At 40.6% G+C, this 25,599-nt stretch overlaps 1 protein-coding gene across 1 annotated transcript in view; it reads right to left on the bottom strand.

Moving 5' to 3' along the window:
• Positions 1-964: 964 nt before the first annotated feature.
• The window catches only part of LOC129939643 (protein purity of essence), a 28,299-nt gene continuing 3,664 nt past the window's right edge, over positions 965-25,599 (bottom strand). The window contains exons 4-13 of the mRNA XM_056047731.1: positions 20,898-23,022; positions 20,340-20,843; positions 18,665-20,268; positions 14,339-18,606; positions 14,074-14,278; positions 13,323-14,012; positions 6,021-7,669; positions 4,875-5,351; positions 1,247-4,815; positions 965-1,171 (exon numbers count right to left, since the gene is read on the bottom strand). Of these exons, the coding sequence (XP_055903706.1) occupies positions 1,092-1,171; positions 1,247-4,815; positions 4,875-5,351; positions 6,021-7,669; positions 13,323-14,012; positions 14,074-14,278; positions 14,339-18,606; positions 18,665-20,268; positions 20,340-20,843; positions 20,898-23,022 (15,171 nt within the window). The 3' untranslated portion in view covers positions 965-1,091. The remainder of the gene's footprint in view (positions 1,172-1,246; positions 4,816-4,874; positions 5,352-6,020; positions 7,670-13,322; positions 14,013-14,073; positions 14,279-14,338; positions 18,607-18,664; positions 20,269-20,339; positions 20,844-20,897; positions 23,023-25,599) is intronic.

The raw sequence follows: 25,599 nt of genomic DNA, 5'->3' as shown, positions 1-25,599 counted from the left end.
GTCAAATCTACATTCCTCCCCATCCATCGCAAAAACTTTGATCTATCGGATATAAACCTGTTGAAACTTGACGACGAAACCATTGAATATGTTAGCACTGCTAGAAACCTAGGAGTAGTATTCAATCGCACTCTCACTTGGGATGACCACCTTAATAGTGCCATTGGTAAAGTCTTCAAGTCACTCGAAATTTCATCCCGATCAAAACTAAACTGCTACTTGCAAAGGCATTTATACTTCCAATTTTGCTGTATGGGTGTAAAATCTTTTGTAAACTAGACTGTGTGACTAGCCGCAAATTGAATTTGGCTTACAACAATTGGCTTAAAACAATATTGCCCGCTATATTTATAATCTACGTCGTTATGATCACATATCCATTTTTGCGGCACGGATTTCTCGTTGTAGCCTAGACAGTTTAATAAACTTTCGCTCTCTGAGTTACCTGCATGAAATCATCCAAACACAACAACCTGATTATCTATACGGTAAGCTGAATTTCCCTCATTCAACAAGGTCCTTTATTTTAATATTACCCCTATACAATTTTCTAAACACTGAGCGTCAATTTTGTATTCATATTGTACGCCTTTGGAACTCTCTGCCAATCGCTATAAGAAGAATAAGAAGCATAAGTAGGTTTAAATTTTTGCTTTTCAACTATTTGGCAAATAATTGATGTTAAATTCTGAAATTAATGTAAAGGCTTGCAACACTTTATAAGACGCATGTCCTACCTTGTAAGCGATTTTTGAAATAAATAAAATACAAATACAAGTCTATTCAGCCCTATCACGAAATGGTTATTTTTGGTGTCATCCGCATTGGTCATTTGTCACTTTTGACAGATTGTTGCTTTTGGTATCTGTCATTTCTGCTCTTATCCTTATGCTTTAAATTTAATCCTTTACGGTTATCTAAAATAATTTGGAAGTTTATTTGAAAGAAGAAAAAAAAAAACAAGTTATTTTAAAGCAGACTAAAGTATAATAATTTTATTAGGCGATACAACAACAGTTAAAATCGATTAATTGTATTGCGATTAAAAGTATATGTATGTGAATTAAATCATGTTTATTTAAGTAAATTTTCTAATTTGAAGATGTTGACGGCAGCGACAGCAATATATCATTAATGAATTGTTCTGGCATTTCAATTAAATTCAAGAGACCTAAAAATTAAATTAAAAAGAGAAAACAAAATTGAGATAACTCTTATTTTATTATTTAAAAAAAAATATCCTTACCAGCTACATCACAGAATTCGCCAAAAGATGTACAAGGAAGATATTCATCTGTGAATGTCTGCAAAATCGTATCGGTAGCCTTTAGCATCACCTCATCATTTTTGCGAATATAGTCAAACAGAGCAATTGGCCAATCCTCGGTGGTAGGTACTGTCTTGAACAACTGACTGTAGACTAAATCAACGAGTGCCCACATCATCAGGAAGGGCTTGTATACACTGTAATCCTTCGCCTGTCGGTCACTCGCTGAAAGAAGCGCTTTGCATTGCACAGATGGTGATACATGACGTGCCTGTGCAACTGCAATCAAACGCTTCAAGTGATTCAATTTGTATTTGTTCCAGTTGGCTTGGTTATGAATGGCCAGGGAAAGTGTCAATAAATAAAGCGATCCCTCAACCTCATAGCCACACTCTAACCACTTTTCGGAGGCAGGTGCTGTCAAAAAAGTTTGCAGAGTCTTCTCTTCCCTGGTGGCTGATCTAGAGGAAAGCAGCAAATACATCGAATAAAACAGCAGGTAAGGGACAAAATGCATATTCGATTGTGGACCTCCGCCACCTGCATCCTCGTGGAAGCTCTTTTCCCAAGCAAATCTCATCAGCAACATTTTCAAATCATGAATACTACTTGTAAAGGATATATCGCCGCGTTGGGTGCTCTCTTGCATGTAACTACTGTGACGAGTCATACACGCCGAGAAGGCCGATTCGGAAACTTCCGGTCCCCAAAGTGGCAGCAGTCCATTACAACGCGTGTTGGCGTTTTGTAAACTTGCTCGTTCCCATTCGTCTCGTCCTCGAGCCAATCGAATCGCCGAGGTGTGACATTCAACGTGAACAACATTGAAATGAGTCACAGTAGTGTACCCAACAGTCTTGCGAGTCTTCAATTCGTATTCCTCGACATTGGTGCGTTTGGTGAAGGTGTATATTCCCAAAACCTTTGCTGGTTGACATGCATAGCCCTCACGACAAATGAAGCATGTCAGGCCGGTTTCATCGCGAAGCTTCTCAATCTTTTGTAAAATCGATCCCTTCGCTGTAACCTGACCCTTCTCATTCGTACGCATTCCAAGAGCGTCAAGTTGCTTTTCTCTTGTAGCCATGGCCAATCGTTTCTTCTCTGCTCTGGTAAAATCTCTTACCTCTTGAACTCGCTTAGCTGTTATTTCGTCCGTACACAATGCTTCGAGAAGATTTTCTGCCAAACTTCCAACATGCTCATCACTGGAAACCTGCTCTAAGCGGTGTATAATGGGAATGATTTCCTTGCTCACTGCTATCTGGGTAGCCTCATGCTTTGTGGCAAGCCCAGTTAGGAATCGCAGGATATACTTCAGGCTAGGTCGAGATATGAACTCTTTCAGCTCATCCGAATCGATCCGCAATAAGGTTGGCTTTACACAAGGCGCGTGCTTGTTAATGTAACCAATGGCTTCATCTACAATTCCCAAGCTTATTATATAATCCTTCAGTGTTCCTCCAATCGAGTTGTGTTCAATTTGGTTGGTGAGTACGCAGAAGAGTTCCATTTTGAATTCATCCTCTGGGGTTTTCTCAGCATCGAATTTGTTGAAATCCAAAGTTGCTTTGAAGTGCTCACATAACAATGCCATCTTAACCTCGTTTCCGTAGACAAGGGCTGCCAGAACGCGAATCAGATGGCGTAGAACAGATGGATTGTTTCGAACGTTGGGGATGTTCGTACAGGAAATTAGGGCAGTGACATACTCGGGCCCGCCAAATGTTAAAGAAAACTGCAGGAACGAATCAAGGGTGTCACTGGCTGCCTTTGAAAGGATTGTTTCCATGATCTCAAGTAGTTGCTCTGTGACTGATGACTGTATGGGCACATCATTTTCCGCAGATTGAAGAGAAATTTGCAGGACTTTCAGAAGTGTATTGATTGCTCCTAGTTCAGGCTGACAGAGTACCTCTTGACATCTTCTTACCTTGACACAGATGAGGAACAGTTTCAGCAGGACCTGTATAAGTTCTCTGGTGCGGGAAAGATTTTGTAAGCTGGAGATTCTGTCCAGCATAACCTTGAGCCCATTGCAATCTGCCAAGACGTTAGCCATTCTATACAGCTGTTCCGTATCAACTTCTTCTTGGCTCTTGTTATTCAGAGTTTCCACAAACTCTTCAGTGGCGTCACCAAGCAGCCCTCTCATACGATACACCACTCTCATGGCATCTCTTTCGCCTCCCTCGGCAAGCCAGACCTTTTTGTAAACGTCCTTGACATGCAGATCCAAGCTTATGATTTTGTTATTTACTAGCAGTTCCATACCATTGTCGTCTTCCAACAGTGCAATGAGTTCACAGTCTGTACAAATCTTATTTTTAACATCTCTCATGAGAGGCCCAAGTCCAACTTCAGACGAGGGATAAGGATTGCCCAACATTCGACCTTGCAAAAAGTCCTCTTGTTGGGGATCTTTTTCCAGCAACATAAAGAACTCGCTTTCGTCATTTTCCTCTGGATGTATGATCGAATAGAGTCGTTCGAAAATGAAAACTGGTGTCTTGATGTCGTTAACTCGCGTCTTCTCTACCGTATCTATGAGGATTTCCATAAAAGCTCGGGTTTCTTCTTCGGTGCCGCTGGTCATTTCCTCTAGCATTTCCAGAAGCTTCTCTTGGGCATCATCAATCAGTCTAGTGCGCTGAACCACAAGTTTTCTTAGGGATAGATATCCTTCAAGGACTGGTCCCAAGAGTCTTGTCTTGTATGCCTGTCGAATGGCTGGATTTTCAAGGAACATCGAAAGCAATTCAACAAATTGTCTTAGGGCATAGCCCTGTGCGAGATCTGAGGAGAGAGTGGTCTCTTCCAAACGGTGTATGTTCACTATTTCAGCTGAAAGGAGTTGCGATATTTCGATGAGGACTCCGCGGAGTGCCAAGTACTGCCTCCACGGCGAATCAGTTCCAAGAGCTCTATATAGAGTTAAGAATTCAGCACTGGTTTCGCCAGACTCACCAACATACTTCAAGAATCCCGTCAACAAATTAAGCAATTCTCTCTTTCGCTCGTGTGTCCTGCTAAGCGATGTAACCAGTGAACAAGCCAGTTGTCGTCCAAATCGAGAATTTGCATTAAACAGAATCGGTTGCAACCAAGAAGCACTCAATTCTAGCGGAGGACTTGGTATTCCTTTCTGCAAATATAGATTTCTCCATCTTTTTCCATATTTTTCCCATAGGTAAGCTTTTCTGAGTTGCATTCGCTTGTGCTCGAGCGTAGCGCCAAACATTCTCTGACCCTTTTGGCCTGGTGTGGTTTGTGCTACAGGCTTTTCTTCAGTTTTCTTTATTGCTTGTTTCTCTGTTCCAGACACATTCGAAGGCATTCTTGCTTTCCACGCTTCGAAAGACTGTTCTTTGTCATCTTCAAGCCATTTTTTAAAGTCAACGGTCAGGCCACTGCCGGTCGTAATGCTTGACAAGTCCTGAGGCAGTTTATCTTTGTTTGTTTTGCTTGTGGGTGTTGGCGGACAAATGAGAGCCTGCAAAATACGTAAACAAGGCTGAATAACAGATACAGCTGGTCCACGACGATCACTGAAACATAACAACAAATATTTTAATCTTAAATTTAAAATAATTCCAATTCCACTTACCGACAAGCCATCAAAAACAAATCGAATACAACTTTGAGTTTTTGCTCCCAACAAAAATCGTCTTGAGCAATGATTACTTCCAAAAGAATCATCTCGTGGCGTATTGCCGTTTCCAGGTTTGCCGAAGGAATGGCCCCGATTAAAGCCATTTTAACTCGTTCATGGATCAAATCAAGAAGATTGAGACAGGCATCGGTGTTGTCTTTTGTCAGCAAGCAGAGCAGATTGCGCACCTCATCCTGTATTTGAGGTGTTCCACGTCGGAGATTATTTTGAGCTAATTCTTCTACCAAGCCCTGTTTGTATAGTCCTAATCGACATACTGGATCTGATGCCATAGCACGCAAGAGTGTAAGACATTGCTCAGTGGAGGCTAATGCACATCCATAGCATCGATTGACAGCTGATTCTTCAGATCCGGGATTTGCTGATTTGTTCGGTTGATCCATTTGACTTCGATCATATGCAACAAGCTCTCTATAAAAAAATAAATCACACTTTTAATAAATTCCCTTAACTCCACAGCTGTTAAGAAAGGAAACAAGCATATTGAAGAATCACAACATGACAACTGCTCATGGTTGGTTTAAGATTGTCCCCCTTCATTCTACTCCCAACGCTTACTTATGCTTGATTTCGGTGATAGAGAAACCCAATGACTTATCGACTTCCACATGTTTTGGGTAAGAGCAGAAATGAAAGGGACCTAGTTTTTCATGACAACGGTAGATTAGGTTAAGTTAAAGTGGCTTATTCCAGCATTGGCTTAGCCTCTTAGAAAGATCTGGAGGATATGGAGAACATTGTAGTTGACTTTTTCTTTAATGTAAGTTTCTAAGTTACATTTTTTTGTAAGTAACTAGAACACTCAAAGGGTTTTAAATATCTTGGATATGCCAGATTAAGGAAAAAAAAAGGAAGTGTTAGAGGGGAAGTGTCGGTGTACATTTGCTTAAATTCTTGAACATTGCAATTACAGGGACAGACAGAGCAATCCTCATTCGCGTGGTATGGCTAAAGAACGAATCTCTTTACTTTACAATACGACCAAAGGTTAGTTTAAACAACTTTCGATTTTCTCCATACTTAAAGAAAATGGGCTAAATTTAAGAAGAATTTAAAATTAGTATTAAAGTTTAGACTTACCTACGACAAGCTTTAACTTTTTGAACAACTTTGCTGAGTTCCTCAAAGGATGTCCTCGATTCCACACAATACTTCTGAGCCAATAACTGAATGATTTTATTCACCTGGGAAGTGCTATGAACCGTTCCAAGGGTGTCATCGATCTGACGATCCGAACGATGTTCGGCAACTTTCTGAATCAATAGTTCAAGCATCTGTTTGTTTGTCTGTAACTGACGATAAATTCGATCGGCGCGATCCAATGACGAGTGGATTATCTGAACGGTCTTTGTGCGATCTTCGGCTGATTCAATGGGATCCACGGCGCAACACGCTCGTCCGTAAATGCTAAAATCGAATTTGGCATATTTACAGAAGCCACACGAATGACACAAGAAGGGATCCTTTTCGTCGTAGTTGATGGCACGGCACTTGTGACACTGGAACACATTCTCGCCGCAATTGGCACAAACACCAGGATACGATGGAACAGCTGCACTACAACGGGGACACTGAAGATTCTCACTAGATCCAGTTACCGTTTCATAGAAATCGCCATACTCTACCATCAGGTTGCAGGCAGTGATTGGCAGCGGGAAATCAATTTTAACTTCGGTCTGGCCAGATTGCAAGTTTACTGAACGCGCCTTATGCCACAGAGCTGGACGATTCTTCAATTCGACAACAGCTTGAACTGTTCGGTTGTTGTAGTAGATGTTTATTGTGCGAACCATTTTGGTCCGCTTCAAATCAGCAATTCGAAGAATTATTTTCGATATTGTATGACTCTGCACGAGCTTAACAATCATTGTGGTCGTGGTGAATTTCGAATCAGACTTGATCGATGGCAATTTCACATTGGTCATTGGTACCTCCGGATTGTTGCAAACTAAACACGGTTCCGATTCCAGATAATAGCCACTAACTTGTAGGACCTGTTCAAGAGTTGTGTAAATAGGTGCATTTGAATGCTTGGATAGCAGCTCATTTTGTTGTTGCAACACTTCTACAGCCTTTTCCATGTACTCAGGAAGTTTCTCGGAGATAGACTTGGTGCTGAGTGTGAGATATCCAAGAATATCAACAAACTGCGCTGATCTGCGTCCATAAGCTGGCAGATACTGCCACATATTCCAAAGTAAATTTATAAGTTTCTCCTTTTGACGGTCGTTACTATTCTCATAGATGGCATAGACAAGCGAATGTGTTTGCCAGCGAATCGAAGTGATGTTTGTCTCGAGAAGGAATATTTTTATGAACTTCGATAGCAGATGGTCTGGAACGAATCGGAATAGCTGGTGAACAAATGTACTGCAATGTGTTGGATCGAATTTAGAGTCAGATGTCATTTCATTCTCTTCGGATTTATCACGATCTTGTCGGGTTTTTGATGAGGAGGATGTTGATTGCTTATTAGAATCTTGTTTGGTTGCGGTGTTGTTATTGCAGAAGGCTGCTTGCAATAGTTGAAGAATAATCGGTGAGACGCCGTCATCTAGTTGGAAGCATGAAATTTGGACAAGCGAAGGAATAACATCCTCATGTACTACACAGAACTTTTGCCAATTGCCAGTGCGGATTTGACTGATTTCCTGGCAAGCGCGGAGATGCTCAGTTAGTTCCACTAAAGCATCGTACGTCAACATCGGCTGAATACCACTTCCAATATGCTAGAATAAGAATTAATTGTAATTATTAAGAATACTTAGTAAAGAACAGAATTGATGCAAATAACATTTTTTTTTGAAAAACTGAGCTAACACAGATCCATTAAACAAATGAATTATTAATGCAGATGCGATCTTAGTTACTTGAACGTTACTTGGATCATTTTAAGTCGGTGGTTGTCATTTGGATCATTTGTTTAAAGAAAAAATTAATGATAAAGTAATCTAAGGCTACACAAATCATTAAGATCAATATTCTATCCAGTGTGTATGACAATCCAATAGGCTGTGGTTTATATTTGACAGCTACAAGGTTGATTGTTACAGGTTCTTCTATTGTCAATTGTGGTATATTGTGAAAATGGTTAAAATGTTTTCGCGGTCTAAAAGTTTAGTATATTTAGCAAGACAAACTGCTTCCATAGAAAAAAGACGTAGAAATACGAAAAGTGGTTTGAAATTGGTTTTAAGAACAATACTCTTGTTTTTTTGCGAACTTTTGATATACTTGTTTATTTTTATAGTGAATTCAAGTAATGGATACCCATTTGCTTTAACACAACCATTAATTACGCTATATTCAAGGGAGATGAAAGGAGTTTTGCAGAAAATTATAGAGGCATATCTATTCTCAACTCTTTAAGAAAAATCTTAAACTCGATTCTTTACGAGGGGCTTACAAGATGGATAGAGACAAAAAACAGCTGAACTATCTTCCAAGCTGGGTTTCGATCCGGTTTCTCAACGGTAGACCAAATTTTTGCACTAACAAGCATAGCAAGACAACATTTTGAGAAAAAGCTTTAAAGCTGCTTCATTGACTTCAAAGCTGCTTTTGATACGGTCAATCGACAAGCATTGATTTACAAACTGTGCATGAGACAGCGGATGGAGTTCCCCAAGGATGTAATCTAAGCCCCATTTTGTTTGCACAACGAGCGTATTGAAATTGTGAGTTTAAATATCTAGGTGTATTGCTGACCTGTAACCTAAACTGGAGCAATCATGAGAAAGAGAAAACCAGGGAGGCCAAACTGGCCCTTAACCTGATGTGGCCCATTTTTTTTTAGCATAGAACTTATCGACCTCTCATCAAAGTACAGAGGTGCATGCAACAATCAATACTTTCTTATGTTACGGTGTCCAAGCCTTTGGATTCGCTCAAATAGAGGAATTTGAGACTTTACAAAGATACTTTTTTGAAAGACTTTTTAAACTGCCTAACGCTACACCTACGTACGCCATACATGTCGAATCGGGAATAGCACCGATCTATACTCAGAATCTGAAACGGCATTCCGAATGTTAAGCTAAGGTTATGAAAAGAGAAAATGGGCTTCATAAGACGGTGTTGATAAGACTGCTCCGAACAAATGCTTCTCCCTTCAGATAATGGAACGGTCTTGGTGCAGGAGTTTATATAGTACTATCTTTAAGGGAGAACAATGTAGAGAAATGGCAAAATATGTTCGATGTTTTGATAGCTAGAATTAATGAAAACATTTATTTAGAACACCTTCAAAGTGCACCCTCATTGGCAAGCAGAAACATATACAAGCGCTTAAACCATCATTTGTCATCAACTTCAAACTATTTTTTAATTTTTTTTAAAAGCTGTCGAGATCCTTAATCTCAACTTTGTCCTCCATAGATCGGACCTCTCACAAATTTGCATTCTCTGCAATAGAAGAGACGTGGAGGATATAAATCATTTCATAGCAGTTTGTCCAATATTACAAGAAATACGACGGCTATATTTCCAAGTGAGCTTTTTGTCTATGGACCAACTTATTGACATTCTTAACGGGCTGAGTTGTTGCACGAATCTGTTTAAATTTTGCAAGCATGTTTTGGCTTATAGAAGTAGCTTTTGAGCGGTCATGTATCCAGTTATGGCGATTGACAATTTAATATTTTTTGTGTTTCAAATCATGGCAAAATTGAACTTGTTTTCATCTACTAAAATTGTTTTTAAAAACGGGAAAGTTTATTTTAAAGATTTTGTGTTTCAAATCACGGCAAAAATTGATGTTTTTAAGTATTGAACCAATGAGAATGTAAAATCGAAAAAATAGAAAAAAAATAGAGCTATTTAAACTCATATTTTTTTGTGTTTCAAATCATGTCAAAATTGTATACATATCTTTAAAGATTATAAAATCATTTAAAATGGTATTATTTATCTTCTTTTTTTATATATATTCAAGTTAATAAATTATTCATCTGTTATATTTGCAAATTGTTAAGAAAAATCACTAAAAAATAGTTTTTTTTTACGTTGTGTTTCGTACGTTTTTTACAAATGACCAGACATTTTTACTAACTTTGCGACATTGTAGTATTTTTTGCCTTAATTTCTGTTCATGCAAAAATTTGGTTGTTCGAATATGACCGTTGCAGGTCTTTTTTAACTTTCTTAAACTTGTTCCGGTGTTCCTCAGTGGGGTTGGCTTTATAAACCCGGAAACTTACTTCTTTGATCCTAATAACCTCTTTACAGCTCAAATCAACCATGAGTTTTCCTTGGGTTTGATTAATGTTACCCTATTTGGAATGAAATTTATCACAAAGAATTAAATTTGTAACCATATCTGCGCTGGAATCCACGTGACCAGTTAAAGTTCATGAAAAGTTCATAGAGACCGTCCCAGTCTGCTTTCTCATATTGCCAAACGGTTTTCTTAGGGGTTTTTCCTTTAGCTGGTTTTTTTGACATGAGAAATTTGCAGAAATAATACAATGGTCTGATTATACTAGCTCCAACAGGGTTGCATGAGAGTATTCATTCTAAATCCTATATCTATAGTATGGACTGGAATGGACAAACTAGTTGGTTATGTGTGAAGGACGAACAAAAAACATCTCGTAGTTTTTTTATCTGTGAGAATAAGATAAGTCCTTGTTTCTTGAAGTTCTTTAAATATCAAATAAAAGGTTAGATTATGACATTAGGTTAGGTTTAATGGGGTGATGCCTCAGATCTCTCGCTCGGATCTCTCTGATGCGTTGTGCTTTCCAGGAAAAGAGAAGAATTGTTTGAGGTAAAGAAAGGTTGATGAGGATATAGGTTGAGGGTGCATCCCTGAGTCATCCATGTCGTCAAAAAAGTATTTTCCTGATATTGTTATTCTTCTTTTTGCTATATTTAGGAATTCCTCCTGTAACTCCTTGTGCTTTTATCCTCTACATAAATCGACTGAGCTTATATACATTTTATTCATGCATTTACCCAATGAGTTGTGACTTGTTAAGGATAACTATCCATAAGGACAATTAAGGCGATCCTAGTTGTAAGAGATATTTTGTTTTTCCTTTGGAAATATTCGGCCATAGATTTCTCAAAACCCTGAAAGTTTTAATAGGCGACCACTTCCTGTTCAATGAAACTTTGATGAATTAGCCCATTTACTTCCTCTAGTGGCTTTTAAATCATTGATATGACTTATATAAGGGATTGACCCGTTTTTGACAATTTGTCTGCATTTTTATTTCTCAATGTCACAGTGCCCTGGGACCCAACGGAGGGTAACCGTGTTGGCTTCGCTGAGTAAACGAAGATCTCTATTACATTGGTTTACCAGTTTAGGCTTTGTGACAGTGGCGGATATGGCCTAGATATTAACGGAAATTGGATCTTAATTTCAAAAACGAGAAAAATAAATTTGTTTAAGAAGAATCTATTTCAATGAATCTATTTCAACGGAAAAAACGTCTACAAAGCAGCCACTTACCCACCTAAAAATACAGGGCTTAAAGAAAATGCTCCACTATGTGCCACCCTGTCATCATCCATTTAATTTAAACTTAAAACTCCTAAATAGAAGCAGCAATGTGGCAGAAAATAAGGTGGTTGTGCTACAAAAGGAAGAGGGCGATAAAAGTGACACCTCATAAATGTAAAGAGTATAGGCACTGCGTCTAAAGCAACTAAGTCTATATAATGTGATAACAACACATGACATTTATACAAGACAGAAGGACGGATGAAAACTAACCACAGACAGAAAAAACACATGACATGCTAACCGCGCTCACTGAAGCTTGATTTTGGTAATTGTTGGGAACCGCTGCTTACAAATGACTTGGGCTCTTTTTTAATAAAAATATTGTTTGAATGTTTCAAAAAAGAGTCTCGGAAAGACTTAATTAAAATTTTTATAATTTACAGGCACTCTAAATGTTTCGATTATAGTTCTATCGCCTATCATTTTTAACGCCCTTTTTGAATTCTATCCAAGAGATTTAAACTTGTTTTAGGGTCACCTGCCCAGATATGCGATATATATTTAAGCTTTGGAGAGATAAAGGCTTTGTAAATTACAGCCAGATCAGAAGAGGTGAAAAATTAAAAATTTCTTGCACCTTCGTAGAAATCCTAAGCACCTGGCAACATTTTTGGCAATATCCATTAAAGGTGATCTGTGATACAAATACCGAGTACGGAAAGTTGATTAGTTTCCTGGATGTAAGTGCCACTCATAGATAGCGGCATCGAGTGTGTGTTACGCTTTAATGACAGGAGACAGCATTGAGTTTTCGAAGCATTCAATTCTACACGGTTTTTTATCTCCATTGACCAATGCTGTCAAGATCAGAATTTAATGAGGTTATCATACGCAGCCGTTAAAGTTCCACATCCGAAGGACAAGGATGTGAATCTAGAAACGAATATGAAAAGCTGAGGGTACTGTCGTCAGCGAAACAGTTTAATAGATTATAAGTGGCAGACAAAAGATCATTTATTAATATAAGGAAGAGAGTCGGAGACAAAACGGAGCCCTGGGGGACACCAGCATTTATTTTATTAATTTCAGACTTGAAACCATTCAATATAACTCGTATTGAACGGTTAGAAAGGTAATTTCTAATCCACCGAAGAAGAGATTCATCAATACCAAAAGCAAGCATTTTCGATGAGGGAGCTTGATGCCAAACTCTATCAAATGCTTTTGAAATATCAAGTGCAATAATCTTACTTTCTCCAAAACGATGTTGCACACTTTGAGATCACCAGTGGACCTATTGCCATACTGTCGGTCATTAAGAATCTTCCATTCTTCAAGATATTTCTTAATCTTATAATTTATCAGCGTTTCCATGACATTAGAAAGAAGGGACGTGAGTGCTGAGACGATAGTTGGAGGGATAGGGGGATTCGCCGTTTTTAGGGACAGGCTGGACAAATGCTGCTATTTTCGTTTACGCAGTGGTTTTGCCAGCGTTGAAGAACACCTCTTTAGAACAATTGGGGAGATACTATTCGATTTGTGTATGCCAAGGTCTTTCAGTACTCTTCGGCTGAACGAGTACGAAAGAAGATTCGTCCCATACAATCGTTTGCGCTCTCAAGAACAGGGGGACTCAGGCAATTTCCAGTTGTTCCGAATTAACAGCAAACTCTGCTGCAAGCAAATTGGATTTATCGATCGAGCTCAACATAGGGAGTGTCATTTTGGACGAGCGTTTGAACCGAGGATGACGTTGTGTTTCGTACGTTTTTTACAAATGACCAGAAATGTTTACTACCTTTGGGACATTGTAGTATTTTTTAATAAAGCAAACGCTTTGGCTTATTATCCCAATAATCACAAAATGCTACTTGGTTTAATTTTGTTCTTAACTTAACATATTTTTAAATAATCTCTGTTACACTTACCTTTGAGTTTTGCAATTCACATGTTTTTTTAATAGCGATGATGTGAACATCAAGCGAGTGACCATCACGGAACATTCTGAACTTTTCCTTGTTGCCACAAATGTACATGAGCAACTTTCGCACCTGACGACGCAACAACGGACTCAAATTCAACATCATATACTCGCACAAAGTGAATGTCATATTCTCACAGAACTTATGATACCAATCGTATGTGGCTGGATGACCAGCTGACAGTTTTAATATCTGATAAGGCAGTCGTACTGCAATCTCGGTAAGCAGGGCACTATACCCGTCGAATATTTCGGGGAAGTTCTTTAAGTAATTGTGTGGAATAAGAGTGGATATATCGGGTTTTGGCCCATAGTTGGTTGGCTTTAGCAAATTGTTAGTAGTTGAGTTGTTTGCCGAACCAGAAGCAGGAACCAATTGGTGACCGGTTTCTGCTGCTGCTGAAACACTTCGCCAATGTCCAAGGAATGACTCCATTATTACAAGGCAGAAGGGAATGGCTCCGCTTTTGATTAAGGTGTTTGCAGTTGTTGAAGCAACAAATGATGCATTGTCCTTGAATTGATGTGGAGGTGATGTTGTTCCTGCTTGTTTGGATGATTTTGTTTTTCCCATCAAAACGCTAAATAGACAGAGTAGCATTAGTTTTACTTCTGTCATTGGTTTTCGTTCAACCAGCTAAAAGAAAACAGTTGTTTTAAAACCAAACCCAATCAAATTATATAATTTTTGAATTTACCTGTGACGCAATAGAAGCTGGATTCATACCCAAACCTTCGACAAGAGCATTAAGCAAAAGATTCAAAATTTGCTGATCAGATTCATGGTTTCCATCTAGATCAGTGGTGAGCATCAAGACGACTTGCACTAATGGTATAACCTGCGCTCCAGTGCAACCTTGCAGCGACTTGAAGTTCTCGACGATTTTGTTTAAAATGGAACACCTAATTTCAATTTTTGTATTAATATATATAAATTGTACATTAAATTGTTAGTTAATTTACCTAAGTTCGTGTAATTTTGTTGAGTATTCTGTCTCAGCTTGTTGTTCATCTGCCTCGGGTGTTTCTTCAGGCAGCAGGGGTTCTCCCAAAGGAGGCAACTGAAGTTCACTGCTCCTGGGAGGTGATGCATTAGGTTGATCACCATAAGTACTGCTTCTTCCGGATATTCCACCAATGCTCTCGACTCCACTTCCACCACTCTCCGAACCTCCACTACCTGCGGGTTCAGCTGGCGATGTCCTCAAGGTAGAACCATCTGTGGCAGCATTAGATCCCTCATCGTCTGAACCACCAACTGATACACTAGCAGCCTCACCAGCATTACTAGACGACGCCAAACGTTGCACATTTTGCAAGCTGCCATCACGGACACCTTGAAGATAGGCCAATCCTTGTCGCAGATCTCGCCCATCGTGTTGTTCTAGACTTAGGGCAATTGCTATATCCATTATAGCCTCATCATCGGCATCTTGTTGAAGGTCAAGCAGCTGTGGAAAACCGCCAGCGCCAAGAAAAGCTTCCAAATTTCCCAATGGGTGACTTATGCCAGGTAAGCCAAGTCCCAAAGGCTCAATAGCATCCACATCTACTGGAACAAAATCAGGTCCACTGTGACTTGTTGATGGAGTGTCGTCCCCTACTCCTGCACCTACTGGCTGAACACCTGCGTTGGCGCTCGTTGATGGAGTAACAGTGGCTGTAGTATTCGATGGAGTAGGAGTCGAACAAGCTGGTGGACTCACAATGACAACCTTACGACGCTTTACCCTCGGGCTAAGAAGTAAAATAATAGCTTCCTTGGCACTGTGACTGATCACACTGGATTCATCCAAAAGCAATTCTATCAGATATTTAGTCATTTTTTCAACTTGTGTTGGATCCGTGAGAGCAAATGCATGAATAATCTCAACAAGACAATGAATTATAGGTTCTGTATGGCAGAGACCACGTTTCACCAGCGAAGTTGGTTCGTCAATGCGCGGAGTGATTTCAAATAGTTTCTTCATAAGCTCTAGAAGATTTGGCAGAATGATAAATTCGTTTTCTGAACAAATCTTTGTTAAAGCTTGAGGTCTTGCAACAGCAATACCTCGTGTAAGCAAGACCAAGCGGTAGAAAGCCTCAGGATCAATGCTACGCATGTCTTCGACTTTCTGCAGCTTAATCAGCTCATTGTTCACTTCATTGAGAATCTGCTTGTCCTTGTAGGCGTGATAAGCATTACGGTTGCCATACAATGTGGCAAGCACACACTTCGTTTGCATTTGCACTGGATTCGGTGTTGGCATGAGAAGCAAAGAAGTCGCCACTGATATTGCTTTCTGTTTCAAATTTGATTCTATGTTCGATCCACCAAGAAGACCAAGACCACAGTCTAGAACTTCTAGCATGGATGTCACCATCTTGTCAAGATTAGTTATGGTTGGTAAACTGCTATCGCCGGAGCCGCTTGATCCTCCATTTGCCGTTGCAGTTGTTCCGGAGGTGGCTGGAGCACCTGTTGCAGTGGTTTCGTCTGTTTCCTCTGGCCATCCAATAAGATCTTTAGATTTTCCATAAACCTCAATACTATCCAGCATGCAGACATTTTCCGGGTCCTGAGATCTTCCAAAGACAACACTCAACTTTTTATCCGATTGAAGCATTTCTTCCTTTGTCAAAGGTATATCAAACCACCTGGCTCGCCTCAAGACAGTTTGCACAGTTCTACCCAAAACTGTGACACTTTGGGGTGCTCTTAATGGATCCTGTGTTCCCAGGAGCACTCGGATTCCGACAATAACCATATTCGGGTCAGAATTAGTTACTTCTAAGGTAAAACCATTTGATTTAGTGGAAGCAACAAACATTCCCGTTGAAAAAAGACGTGTTTTGAGTTTCTGTTTATTATAAATCTGAAGAAGATCATTGCCACCGAACTCAACGTCTGGCATCACAGTGCAATGTTCAAAGAAATCTATTGGGAAAACTGGTGTACCGTTTGGTCCTACGGTTTTCTGACCATTTCCACTATTATTTCGTGAGCTGGACTTGGATTTACTCTTGCGAGATGCTTTCGCTGGTATAAGAGTTGCTGTTGAGTACATTTGGTTGCCAATGGGTTGGACTTCAGGGGAGAGCCAAAAGTTGGTGTTATCAGCTTGAGCTGTGAATATCCTTAAGCTTCCATCTTCGCAAAGTAGAATCAAAGTGGTTTTCTCGACACCTGCTACTGTGTGGCGAATCGCCACCATGTCCATGATCTTCGACTTTGAACTCTGAGCCTTGATTTCTTGCATCACAATGCGCTCGGGAGTTAACATAAAAACAACCGGATTGTTTGAAGTATGCATCATAGCGCAAATGAGCCCGGGATGTCCAGGTATTTCGGTCCACTGGCACAGTGGTTGTGGTGGTCCCTTTGAAGAGGTCTTCGAAGAATTAGGAGGACCCGTTTGAACTTGCATTACACACTTGACACCTTGGTTCACGTCCACCAAAGGTGCCATGAAGCTCCGACCAAGCGAGTAGCTGAAGAACAGAATCTGCAGGGTATGCGAGTAATAGATCGAGACACCACCACCTCCAACTTGTCCATTTATGTCCTTGATATGAGGATGCTGCAAGTCTAAGGTGTTCGTTACGTAGAAGTCTCCGTGTTTTGCAAGACTTTCATCGTCCAAAGTTTGATAATAGATGTATCCTGAAGACGCAATCAAAAACATGTAGTACACTCCTTCTTGGTAAATGAAAGTGCAGTCACGAATCTTTCCAACTGCCACCAGGAAGTAGTATTTCGGGCTGTAACTGTCTTCAGCGAGTTGGTAGATTTTGACATAATCAGCAGTGACCAAAGCCAACATAGTTTGAGAGCCTGGAAGCCAAATGGCTTTTTTTATGAAGTTTCCATTTTCTAGTTGAGGCGTGAGAACTATGTGTTCATTGGCAGTACCGCTGCTCGAGAAAGTAAGAATGTGACACTCTTTTAACCCGCACACAGCTAGACAGTCCTCATTTGCTGGATTGGCAGTCAGTGAGAGAACAGTGCAGGGAATTGGCGCCGACGATAACTGCGTTAGTGTCAGTTTCCTCTTAGCGGCATCAGCTTGCTTCAGCAACGCCGAGAGTTGCAATATGGTCACCTTTCCTTTTTCGTGAGAGACGGCTAAATGTTGACGCTTGCCGTGTGGTGATGAGAGACAGCATAAAGCTACGCGTCGTACTAATCCAGAGGACAGCAACTGCTTTATAGTTTGGCCTTGATCACCTGAATAGCTCATACGCACATTTTCAAAAGCTCCTTCCTGGGAGCCTAAGGTTGGGACCATAATCTGATCACTGATTTGGAATGTCTGGTCTAAAGTGTGCAGACGTTCAAGAGCACTTTGTGTGCGTTTATGACATCCCACTGTGGAAAATAATGCAGAGTTTTCTCTTATTGAAGGCATCAACAGTTCAAAGAACTCTAATATGCAACGAACGACTGTGGTCCATTGTTCATTGTTCTGCAGCGTATCTTTTGATGATTCAATAATTTTCGCCAAGTAGGCAGCACGTTCACTTAAAGCTCCTCCATCCGATCGGTTGAGTGTGGAATTTGTTGATATATGCGAGGGTGGAGTATGAGCCCTCTTCCTGGCTAGCGCTCCGCAATACGAAGTTTCACCTGATTCTATAGCTGATGGCACCAAGGAGCGATCTTGAACACCCGATGATAGATTAAGACGTCGACTAAGAGCTTGACAAGAGCCATCATCCTTTGCTCCACAATCACAGAAGAAATTTCCATACTTTGCATAGCTGACATCGTGGTTCTTGTGACAAACTCTGGCACACACGGAACACACACCCACCGTATTAACCATGTTACAGGTGTGACAATGATACCAGTGCTGGTTCATGAACTCTTTCTGGGTTTGCAAGAAAGTGCAAAGTTTATTGCCCAAACTATCTTCGTCTGAATCTTCCACAATCGAATCATCATCATCTCCAGCTCCACCTAATTCGTCCATTAAATCGTCAAATTCGGCTTGCATGTCCTCCTCCCATGGAGGAGTCAAAGAACGGCTTCCTTTGTAGCCGAGGGCCTGTAGCAGATCACCCATATACCGGAGCAGAGCAGTTACATTATCAAGGGCTACTTGAGGTCTCAAAACTACTTGTTGCGTCTTTGGTACAACAATTTTTTCTAGAACGTGCAATTTTGATACATCCAACCAAACTATTGCTGCTGTAAACAAAGTTGAATGTCCTCGACCTTGTGCAGCATCAGCCAATGTTATCATAACCTACAAAAAAAGGAATTTTTAGATTTTTTCACTTTTAGAGATTTAATTTATAGTTTACCTGGAGTAAATCTGAAAAATCTGAAGCTTCTGTAGTTGGACAGAGAAGAGACTGTCCCAATTGAAGTAACGCATGGAAAAGCACCATCGATACGGATTGGGGTGTTTTGCCATCTTGCACAATGTATTTTGTAATATTCTGTAAAAGCTTTCCATTGCGCTCGACGCCGCCTTCATTCTCATGAGTCGGTGAATCCGAGCGATTGGTAAAGTAGCTATAGCTGGGAGCTACCTGAACGCCTCCATCTTCGTCGATTTCCATGGCTTCTGCATCCATGGCTGACGATTGAGCAATTTGATCAGAAATGCTGGGTATAGCAGAAACTGTTGCCATATTGGTGGGAGTTTGTGCGTTGCTTGAGGAATTGCTCGAAGGCTGAGCACCTTGTCCAGGCCCAAGAAGAATATGACTCAGCCACATTTTCAATCGGTTTATGTCCGTGTGTCCCAATTCCGATACACACAATATCAAATCAGGCAGTGGGAATAGTGAGTCTGGTTTATCAGCTGCCTGGAAGAGCTTTTCGAAAAATTGCAGTAGTTTAGTAGCGAAATTCTGTGATAGGTTTGTGCCGGTGAACGACAAAAGCAGATCAGACAAGCTTCCCGCGTTTGATGCACGGAAGAACTCGTACATTGCCTTCATGCCCATTGGTTTGTCAAGCATTTGTTGCATTACTTTTAGAACTTCCAAGAAAACTGACTCGCTTAGGGTCATGTTCTGAGTCTGCCTACACTCATCGGCATACTCGATGATCACTCCATAACAGTGTTTCAACAAATGACTGTAGGATAGGAACTGCCTTTCGTCCGATGCAGATTCATCTGAGCTCAGAAGACTGTTCAAGCATTTCTCACTTATATCATATAAATATTCCATTCTTATGTCGAAAAGCATAGCTGTCAGAATTGGCTTCAAACGCTCTTCTATTTTGGCATCGCCTTTGCAAGCGGGAAGGAGGTAATATATCAAGTGCATAAGAGTCTTCAAAGAGTTCTTCAAGGACAGAAGAATCGAATAACTCGAATGATTTGAAATCTCCATCAGATGAGCGTCGATTACCGTCAGGGTGTGTAGTTCCACTGGGAAGACACTGCTTGAAAACGAATCCTCGTCTGGGACATTCAATTTCTTCGTCCACTCCACTGTTATCGATTCCTTATCCTGCCCCGAAACCAAATTAAGGAACTGATTTGCAAGCTCAGACGTGTAAGTGTTCTTTAGACTTGCAATGGGAATCAAGAACTCAAAGATGTTTGTCGGAATTGTGCCACCGATATTCTTGGCCATTGTTTTTTGCACGGTATCATTGAGGATCTTTAGCGTGTCCAAGAGAATCAAGAGTACGTCTTTGGAAAGCTCTTCTTTTACATTTTCATTTGTTTTCGAAGCTGTTTGTTCTTCCAGTTCAGTGTTTGTAGTTGTTGCGCTGCTGCTTGTACTTGGTGGAGAAATTCCGCGTTGATCCGCAGTTTCTGATTGATCACTGCTTTGAGTGTTCGTCTGTTTCGGAGGTTGAACTCCTTCCTTCTCTGCCCAAGAGAGCGCATGCATGTAAGCCATGAGTGCATCTAATGTAAGAATTTTTGAAATACGTGGATTTTCTAAAAAAAAAAGAACACACAACAAAAATTTAAAATTTCATCTACAATACAAATAAAGTTGCGATGCTTACGTATATTAAATGTTTTATTAAAAGCTTCAAGACCGAAAATAGTATTTTTCAGACTAAAGCGCGGATCAGCGACATGCTCGGTGATGTTTGCCCACAAAGTCTCAGCGTACTGGGTGTACATGCCTTGCTTTATTAGACTATTGACAATTAAATAGTGTGATGTTGCAACTGGATGGAAGCATCGAATCGACCACAAGAGTGAATGCAGTGTTGGCGTTTTGTCTTGCAGTAAAGCCTCAACATGGGGTGTTGATGGGGGAAGACCCAAAAGTAATTTCCAGCAAATGCTAAAGCAATAGTGAACGGCGCACAAAGTGTGAGAAGTCACTTTAGCCATGCAGATGTCGGTAACAGAGAGAATGTCGATTAGAGCATCGACCAACAGTGGGTACTTCAATTTGTCAGGAGTACAAAGAATAAAATTCCAAGCCAAACCATCGAGTTTGAATTCCTGAAGAATCTTGGTGTCAACCACCGCGAGCGAATAGAATTTAGGACGAATACCTAAAGATGCAAATTATGAATATAAAAATGAAATATTAAATAACAAAAATATACTTGTTGAAGCTTCTGGAGCATATTTCCTAAATTTATCCTCGATATCCTTGCGACAGAATGAATGCATTTTGGTTTTGTTGTTGAGAAGATCAGAAACCTTCTGACTGCCATCCATTGTGCTGACTGAGAATAGATTCCAACGGACTTGTTCGAGCAAAACAGTCGGAGCGTTGTATAGATGCTTCATCAGATACTCCAAGAACAGCAACAATCGTGAGAGAAGCATAATCTGGTGGTTTCGTAAGGGTTTCTCGGGTGAGACACTGCGACAAACTTCAGCACATCGAATTACTCCACCAGCCGTAAGCAAGAGAATTGACTTCTTCTGCATTAGATTTAGCGAATGGAAAAGGAAGAGAAGCAATTGAGCATGTTCGATGTTTAGATCTTCGTAATCGGTTTCAGAGCTTTGGTTAGATGCAGAAGTTGAACAAACACCCTCGACCAATGTATTCACTAAACGATGCCATACGGAAAGACATGCGGCTTCCTTTTCTTGTGTTGGCTTGAGGAGGAGAATCTGCACTAGAACCGATAGTGTGCTTGAGTAGACCTGAAGCGGCCAAGTATTAGTGTCCTGAGTCCATGGCGATACTGACAAGTACAAAAGTAAATTAGATTGCAGTGATTCGCTGAGAAGCTGTCCAGATATGAGATTATGCAGGTATCTGCCAACGGCTCCAGAGAATTTAATCATCGCCGCTTGCCATTGAGGGCAAGTGGAAGCTTCTGGTTCGCCCCTTGAAGCATCTCGGTCGAGATCTTTTAGTATATTAGCCAACAAGACCATCTGTTGTTCACTTAGGCCGGATTTCACGTATTTGTTTAAATAACTGTGCTTAGTTCCCAGTGATTGATCAAGGAAACAGAATATTTGCGCTGCCAGCTCCAAATATTCGTGTGGCTCGTCCTTTGCCGGAACTAAGTTTGATTTCTGTGTTTCATTTAACTTCTCTTGACATTGGCTTTCTGAAGGTTCGTCATTAGCTTCTGGAGATAGGGTTTCTTTAAACCAGAGTCCCAGGTAGCTTTCGCTGTCGTCTTCTTCCGAGTTATCCGAACAAGACAATGTGTCATTGTAATAGGTTGTTGATTCCGAGTAGCTTATTGGGTCACATTCAGTTCGATCTTTGGCGTTGGCCCTTTTCAGAGAACACGCTTTGCGATAAGCAACTGTTGCAAGGAAAGTTAACAACTGCTGAAGGGTTGCAGTGTTTAACACTCGAACAACTCTTTCGAGGGCAGAATACTGCTCCAAGATATCGAATCCAGCCGGTTCCGGTGCATTTTGATTTGATCCAGTTGATCCGCTAGCTCCATCTTCTCCACAAGTAGCTTCGATTTTTAGATCGTCAATTAGTTCAGTAAGCAAGTGCAGACTGTGAATGGCAATGGCCGCATTTAGGACACCAAATCCTTGCTGTACCTTGAATAGATTTACTCTGGCAGAGGGAGTGTGTTGATCCGAGCTTCTAGCTGGGCTTTTCCCTTTAGTAATAGTATCTGATTCAATTTGCTGTACTTGCTGCTTTGAGCTTGTACTGCCTGAAGCTCCAAGCGCTCCTTGAATACCCGTTACCAATAACCACGCACCAAAGCACAGATGATTCTGATATACGTGTATTCTTGCTGAATTCTCAAGCATCACACCTATGTTGGTGTAAATTTCTAATGCTTCGTCCACGATTATCCGTGCACTTTCTTCCGTTTCGTCTGATTCTTTACCCACCTGTGATGAGCTTCCTGCCTGTTGGTTTTTCTGTGAACCAGATGTAGACATAGACAGGACACTGCACGAGATGGATGTGAGAACAGCACAATAGAGTGCTGATTTCGCGCAGCGTGATAATTGGTTTATTTTAAGTGGAGACAAGGGCTCCATTATAGGCAAGTTAAGTGCTTGCCAAAGAATCGAAACTTCAGTTGACATTTGTGAAAAATTGTTCTTGATTTGTGTTGCCTCTGCAGTTGTTAGCGGCAAATAAAGAAGTTTTCCCGACGAAATACTTTCTTCGCATTTTTGACGATATTTTGATAGCGTTGGTAGACTAGCACACATTTCCAAGACCACATCGCCAGCATTCAGTGATTCAAGGTAAGCAATGTTAGCTGATGAAAAAATATCCTAAGAAAATATTTAATAATTTATTAAAGTACTAACATAACAGCTGAATTTGATAGGATTTTAAGGAACCATTATATCTTTAAGAGGTGGAGTTGAAGGTGTAATCTTTAACCTTGAAAATGTTTTCATGACAATTCAAAATCTATCAGAGTCAAAAAGTGATACTTTCGGCAACACTTACGGTCTTTTACTGTAATATAACTTAACTAACTAACTTTCTATACTACAAAGGCATTAGCCTTTTACCACGAACTAATTGGCCTTACCAGAAAAATCTACCATCGACCAAATTTTCACTCTACGCCAAATCCTGGAAAAGACCCAAGAGCACAACATCGAAACACAACATCGAAACACACTATCTTTTCATCGATTTTATGGCAGCTTATGACAGTGTAGACAGGAACGAATTATACCGTGCCATGTTGAGTTTTGGTATCTCAACCAAACTGATACGACTCATTAGGATGAGGTTGAAAATGCTCTTTGCTGCGTCAAAATTGAAAGAATCTCGACCGAAACCACCAGAGGACTTCAACAAAGCGATGCTCTATTATGTAGCTGCTTCAATATTGTTTTTGAAAGAGTGGTGCGCAACACCAACGCGAACACAAGTATCACCATCTTTCAAAAATGCACACAATATCTGGGATAAGCAGATGACATCGACATTATGGGAAGAACCAAACGAGCAGTGACGGGTGCCTTCTCTAATATCGAATCTGAGGCGAAGAAAATAGGTTCTGACATAAGCGAGGACAAAACGAAGTATTTACTGTCGTCAAATAGAGTCGATTCACAAGGTAGACTTGGTCAAAACGTCACAATTGACAGGTATAACTTCAAGGTGTTTATTTGGGCACTGCTGTTAATTCTACAAATTACATCGATCGCGAAGTACCAATGAGACACTATACAAAACCTTAATCATCCCAGTCTTGCTGTGTGGTGCAGAAGCATGGACCCTCTTACAGGCGGATGGAGGATCTCTTAATACCTTCAAAAGGAAGATTCTGCGTATGATCTATGGTCCGGTTTATGTTGACGGTTAAGGCATGTCAATGAACATCGAAGCTCCAGCCCGCAAGGTATTCAACGCCAAGCCTGAGGAAACAAGAAGCAGAGGCAGGCCACATCTACGGTGGAGTGATCAAGTTGAGGCCGACGCACGTCAACTTGGTATTCGAAACTGAAGGCAGCAAGCTAGAGATCAAGTAAGCTGGCAAAAGTTATTACTTGAGGCCCAAAGGCACAATCCGCTGTAGCGCCATAAAGTAAGTAAGTAACTAACTTGCTATAACTTTTAAGGTTGTTCTCTTTTGCCAAAAAACTTTTGTGGGTCCACTTGACTAGACTTAATGAAATTGGTCTACATATTGAATATATATATCGATTCAACATAGACGACGAAAGCCAACAATCCCGTCCTCCCGACTTGACGAAGTAAAGATTGCCAAAGCTGAAGTCTAATAAAGCCGCTGAAGATAATTTGGTTAGGAGCATGCACCAACTTATCTGTAAGATGTGGTCGGAAAAAAGCATCCCGGTGAATGGAACCTCAGTATTGTTTGCCCGATGCTTAAAAAAAGGAGCCCCTTTTAACTATATCAACTATAGAGGAATAAGTCTACTTAACGTCGCCTATAATACCGTAATATGTGAACGTCTAAAGCACATCTTCAACAACCTGATAGGCCCTTATCAGTTTGGTTTTAGACCAGAAAAGTCCACAGTCGATCAAATATTCGCATCACGGCAGATCCTGGGAAAAACCCAAGAACACCAAATCGACACCCACTATCTTTGCATCGATTTCAAGGCCGCATATGACAGCATCTACAGGGACGAGCTGTATAGACCCATGTCTAGTTTTGGCATCACTGCTAAACTCGTCCGTTTGTGTAGGATGACCATGGAGTATTCACGCTAATCCATTAAGGTTGCAAACAACTAAACAGAACCTTTCGATGTCAAAAAGGTTTTAGACAAGGTGATGCGCTGTCATGCGATTTTTTTAACATCGTACTTGAAAGAATAGTACAGTCACACGTCAACACTAGAGGCACTATCTTTCAAAAGTCTGTCCAATAACTAGCATATGCTGATGACATTGACATAATCGGAACTCAGCATGATGTCAATAGGACTTTTGTGAGCATTTAGGGAGGGGCAAAAATTGGTTTAACGGTTAATGAGGGCAAACGAAACTACATGCTGTCGTCAAGAAAGGCCATACAACACCGACGTCTTGGTCAAAATGTAACCTTCTACAGACGTAACATTGAGGTAGTCAAAGACTTCGTCTACCAACGCTCCGCTGTAAACGCAGAAAACAACACTCGCGCTGAGATCAAACGCAGAATAACTCTTGCTAACCGCTGTTTCTTTGGGCTAAGAAAGCAATTGAGTGGTAAAGTCCTCTCTCGAGGGACCAAAGTGTTGCTAAGTAAGACCCTTATCATCCCCGTCCTGCTATACGGTGCAAAAGCATGAACTATGACAAAAGCGGATGAAAGCACCTTGGGTCGGTTCGAGAGAAAAGTTCTTCGTGTGATCTTCAGTCCCGTAGACTTAGCC

The sequence above is a fragment of the Eupeodes corollae genome, chromosome 1 (assembly GCF_945859685.1).
Source record: "Eupeodes corollae chromosome 1, idEupCoro1.1, whole genome shotgun sequence".
Classification (NCBI taxonomy): Eukaryota; Metazoa; Arthropoda; class Insecta; order Diptera; family Syrphidae; genus Eupeodes; species Eupeodes corollae.
Note: the sequence above shows the minus strand (reverse complement) of the source record. Positions and strands in the feature narration are given on the sequence as shown.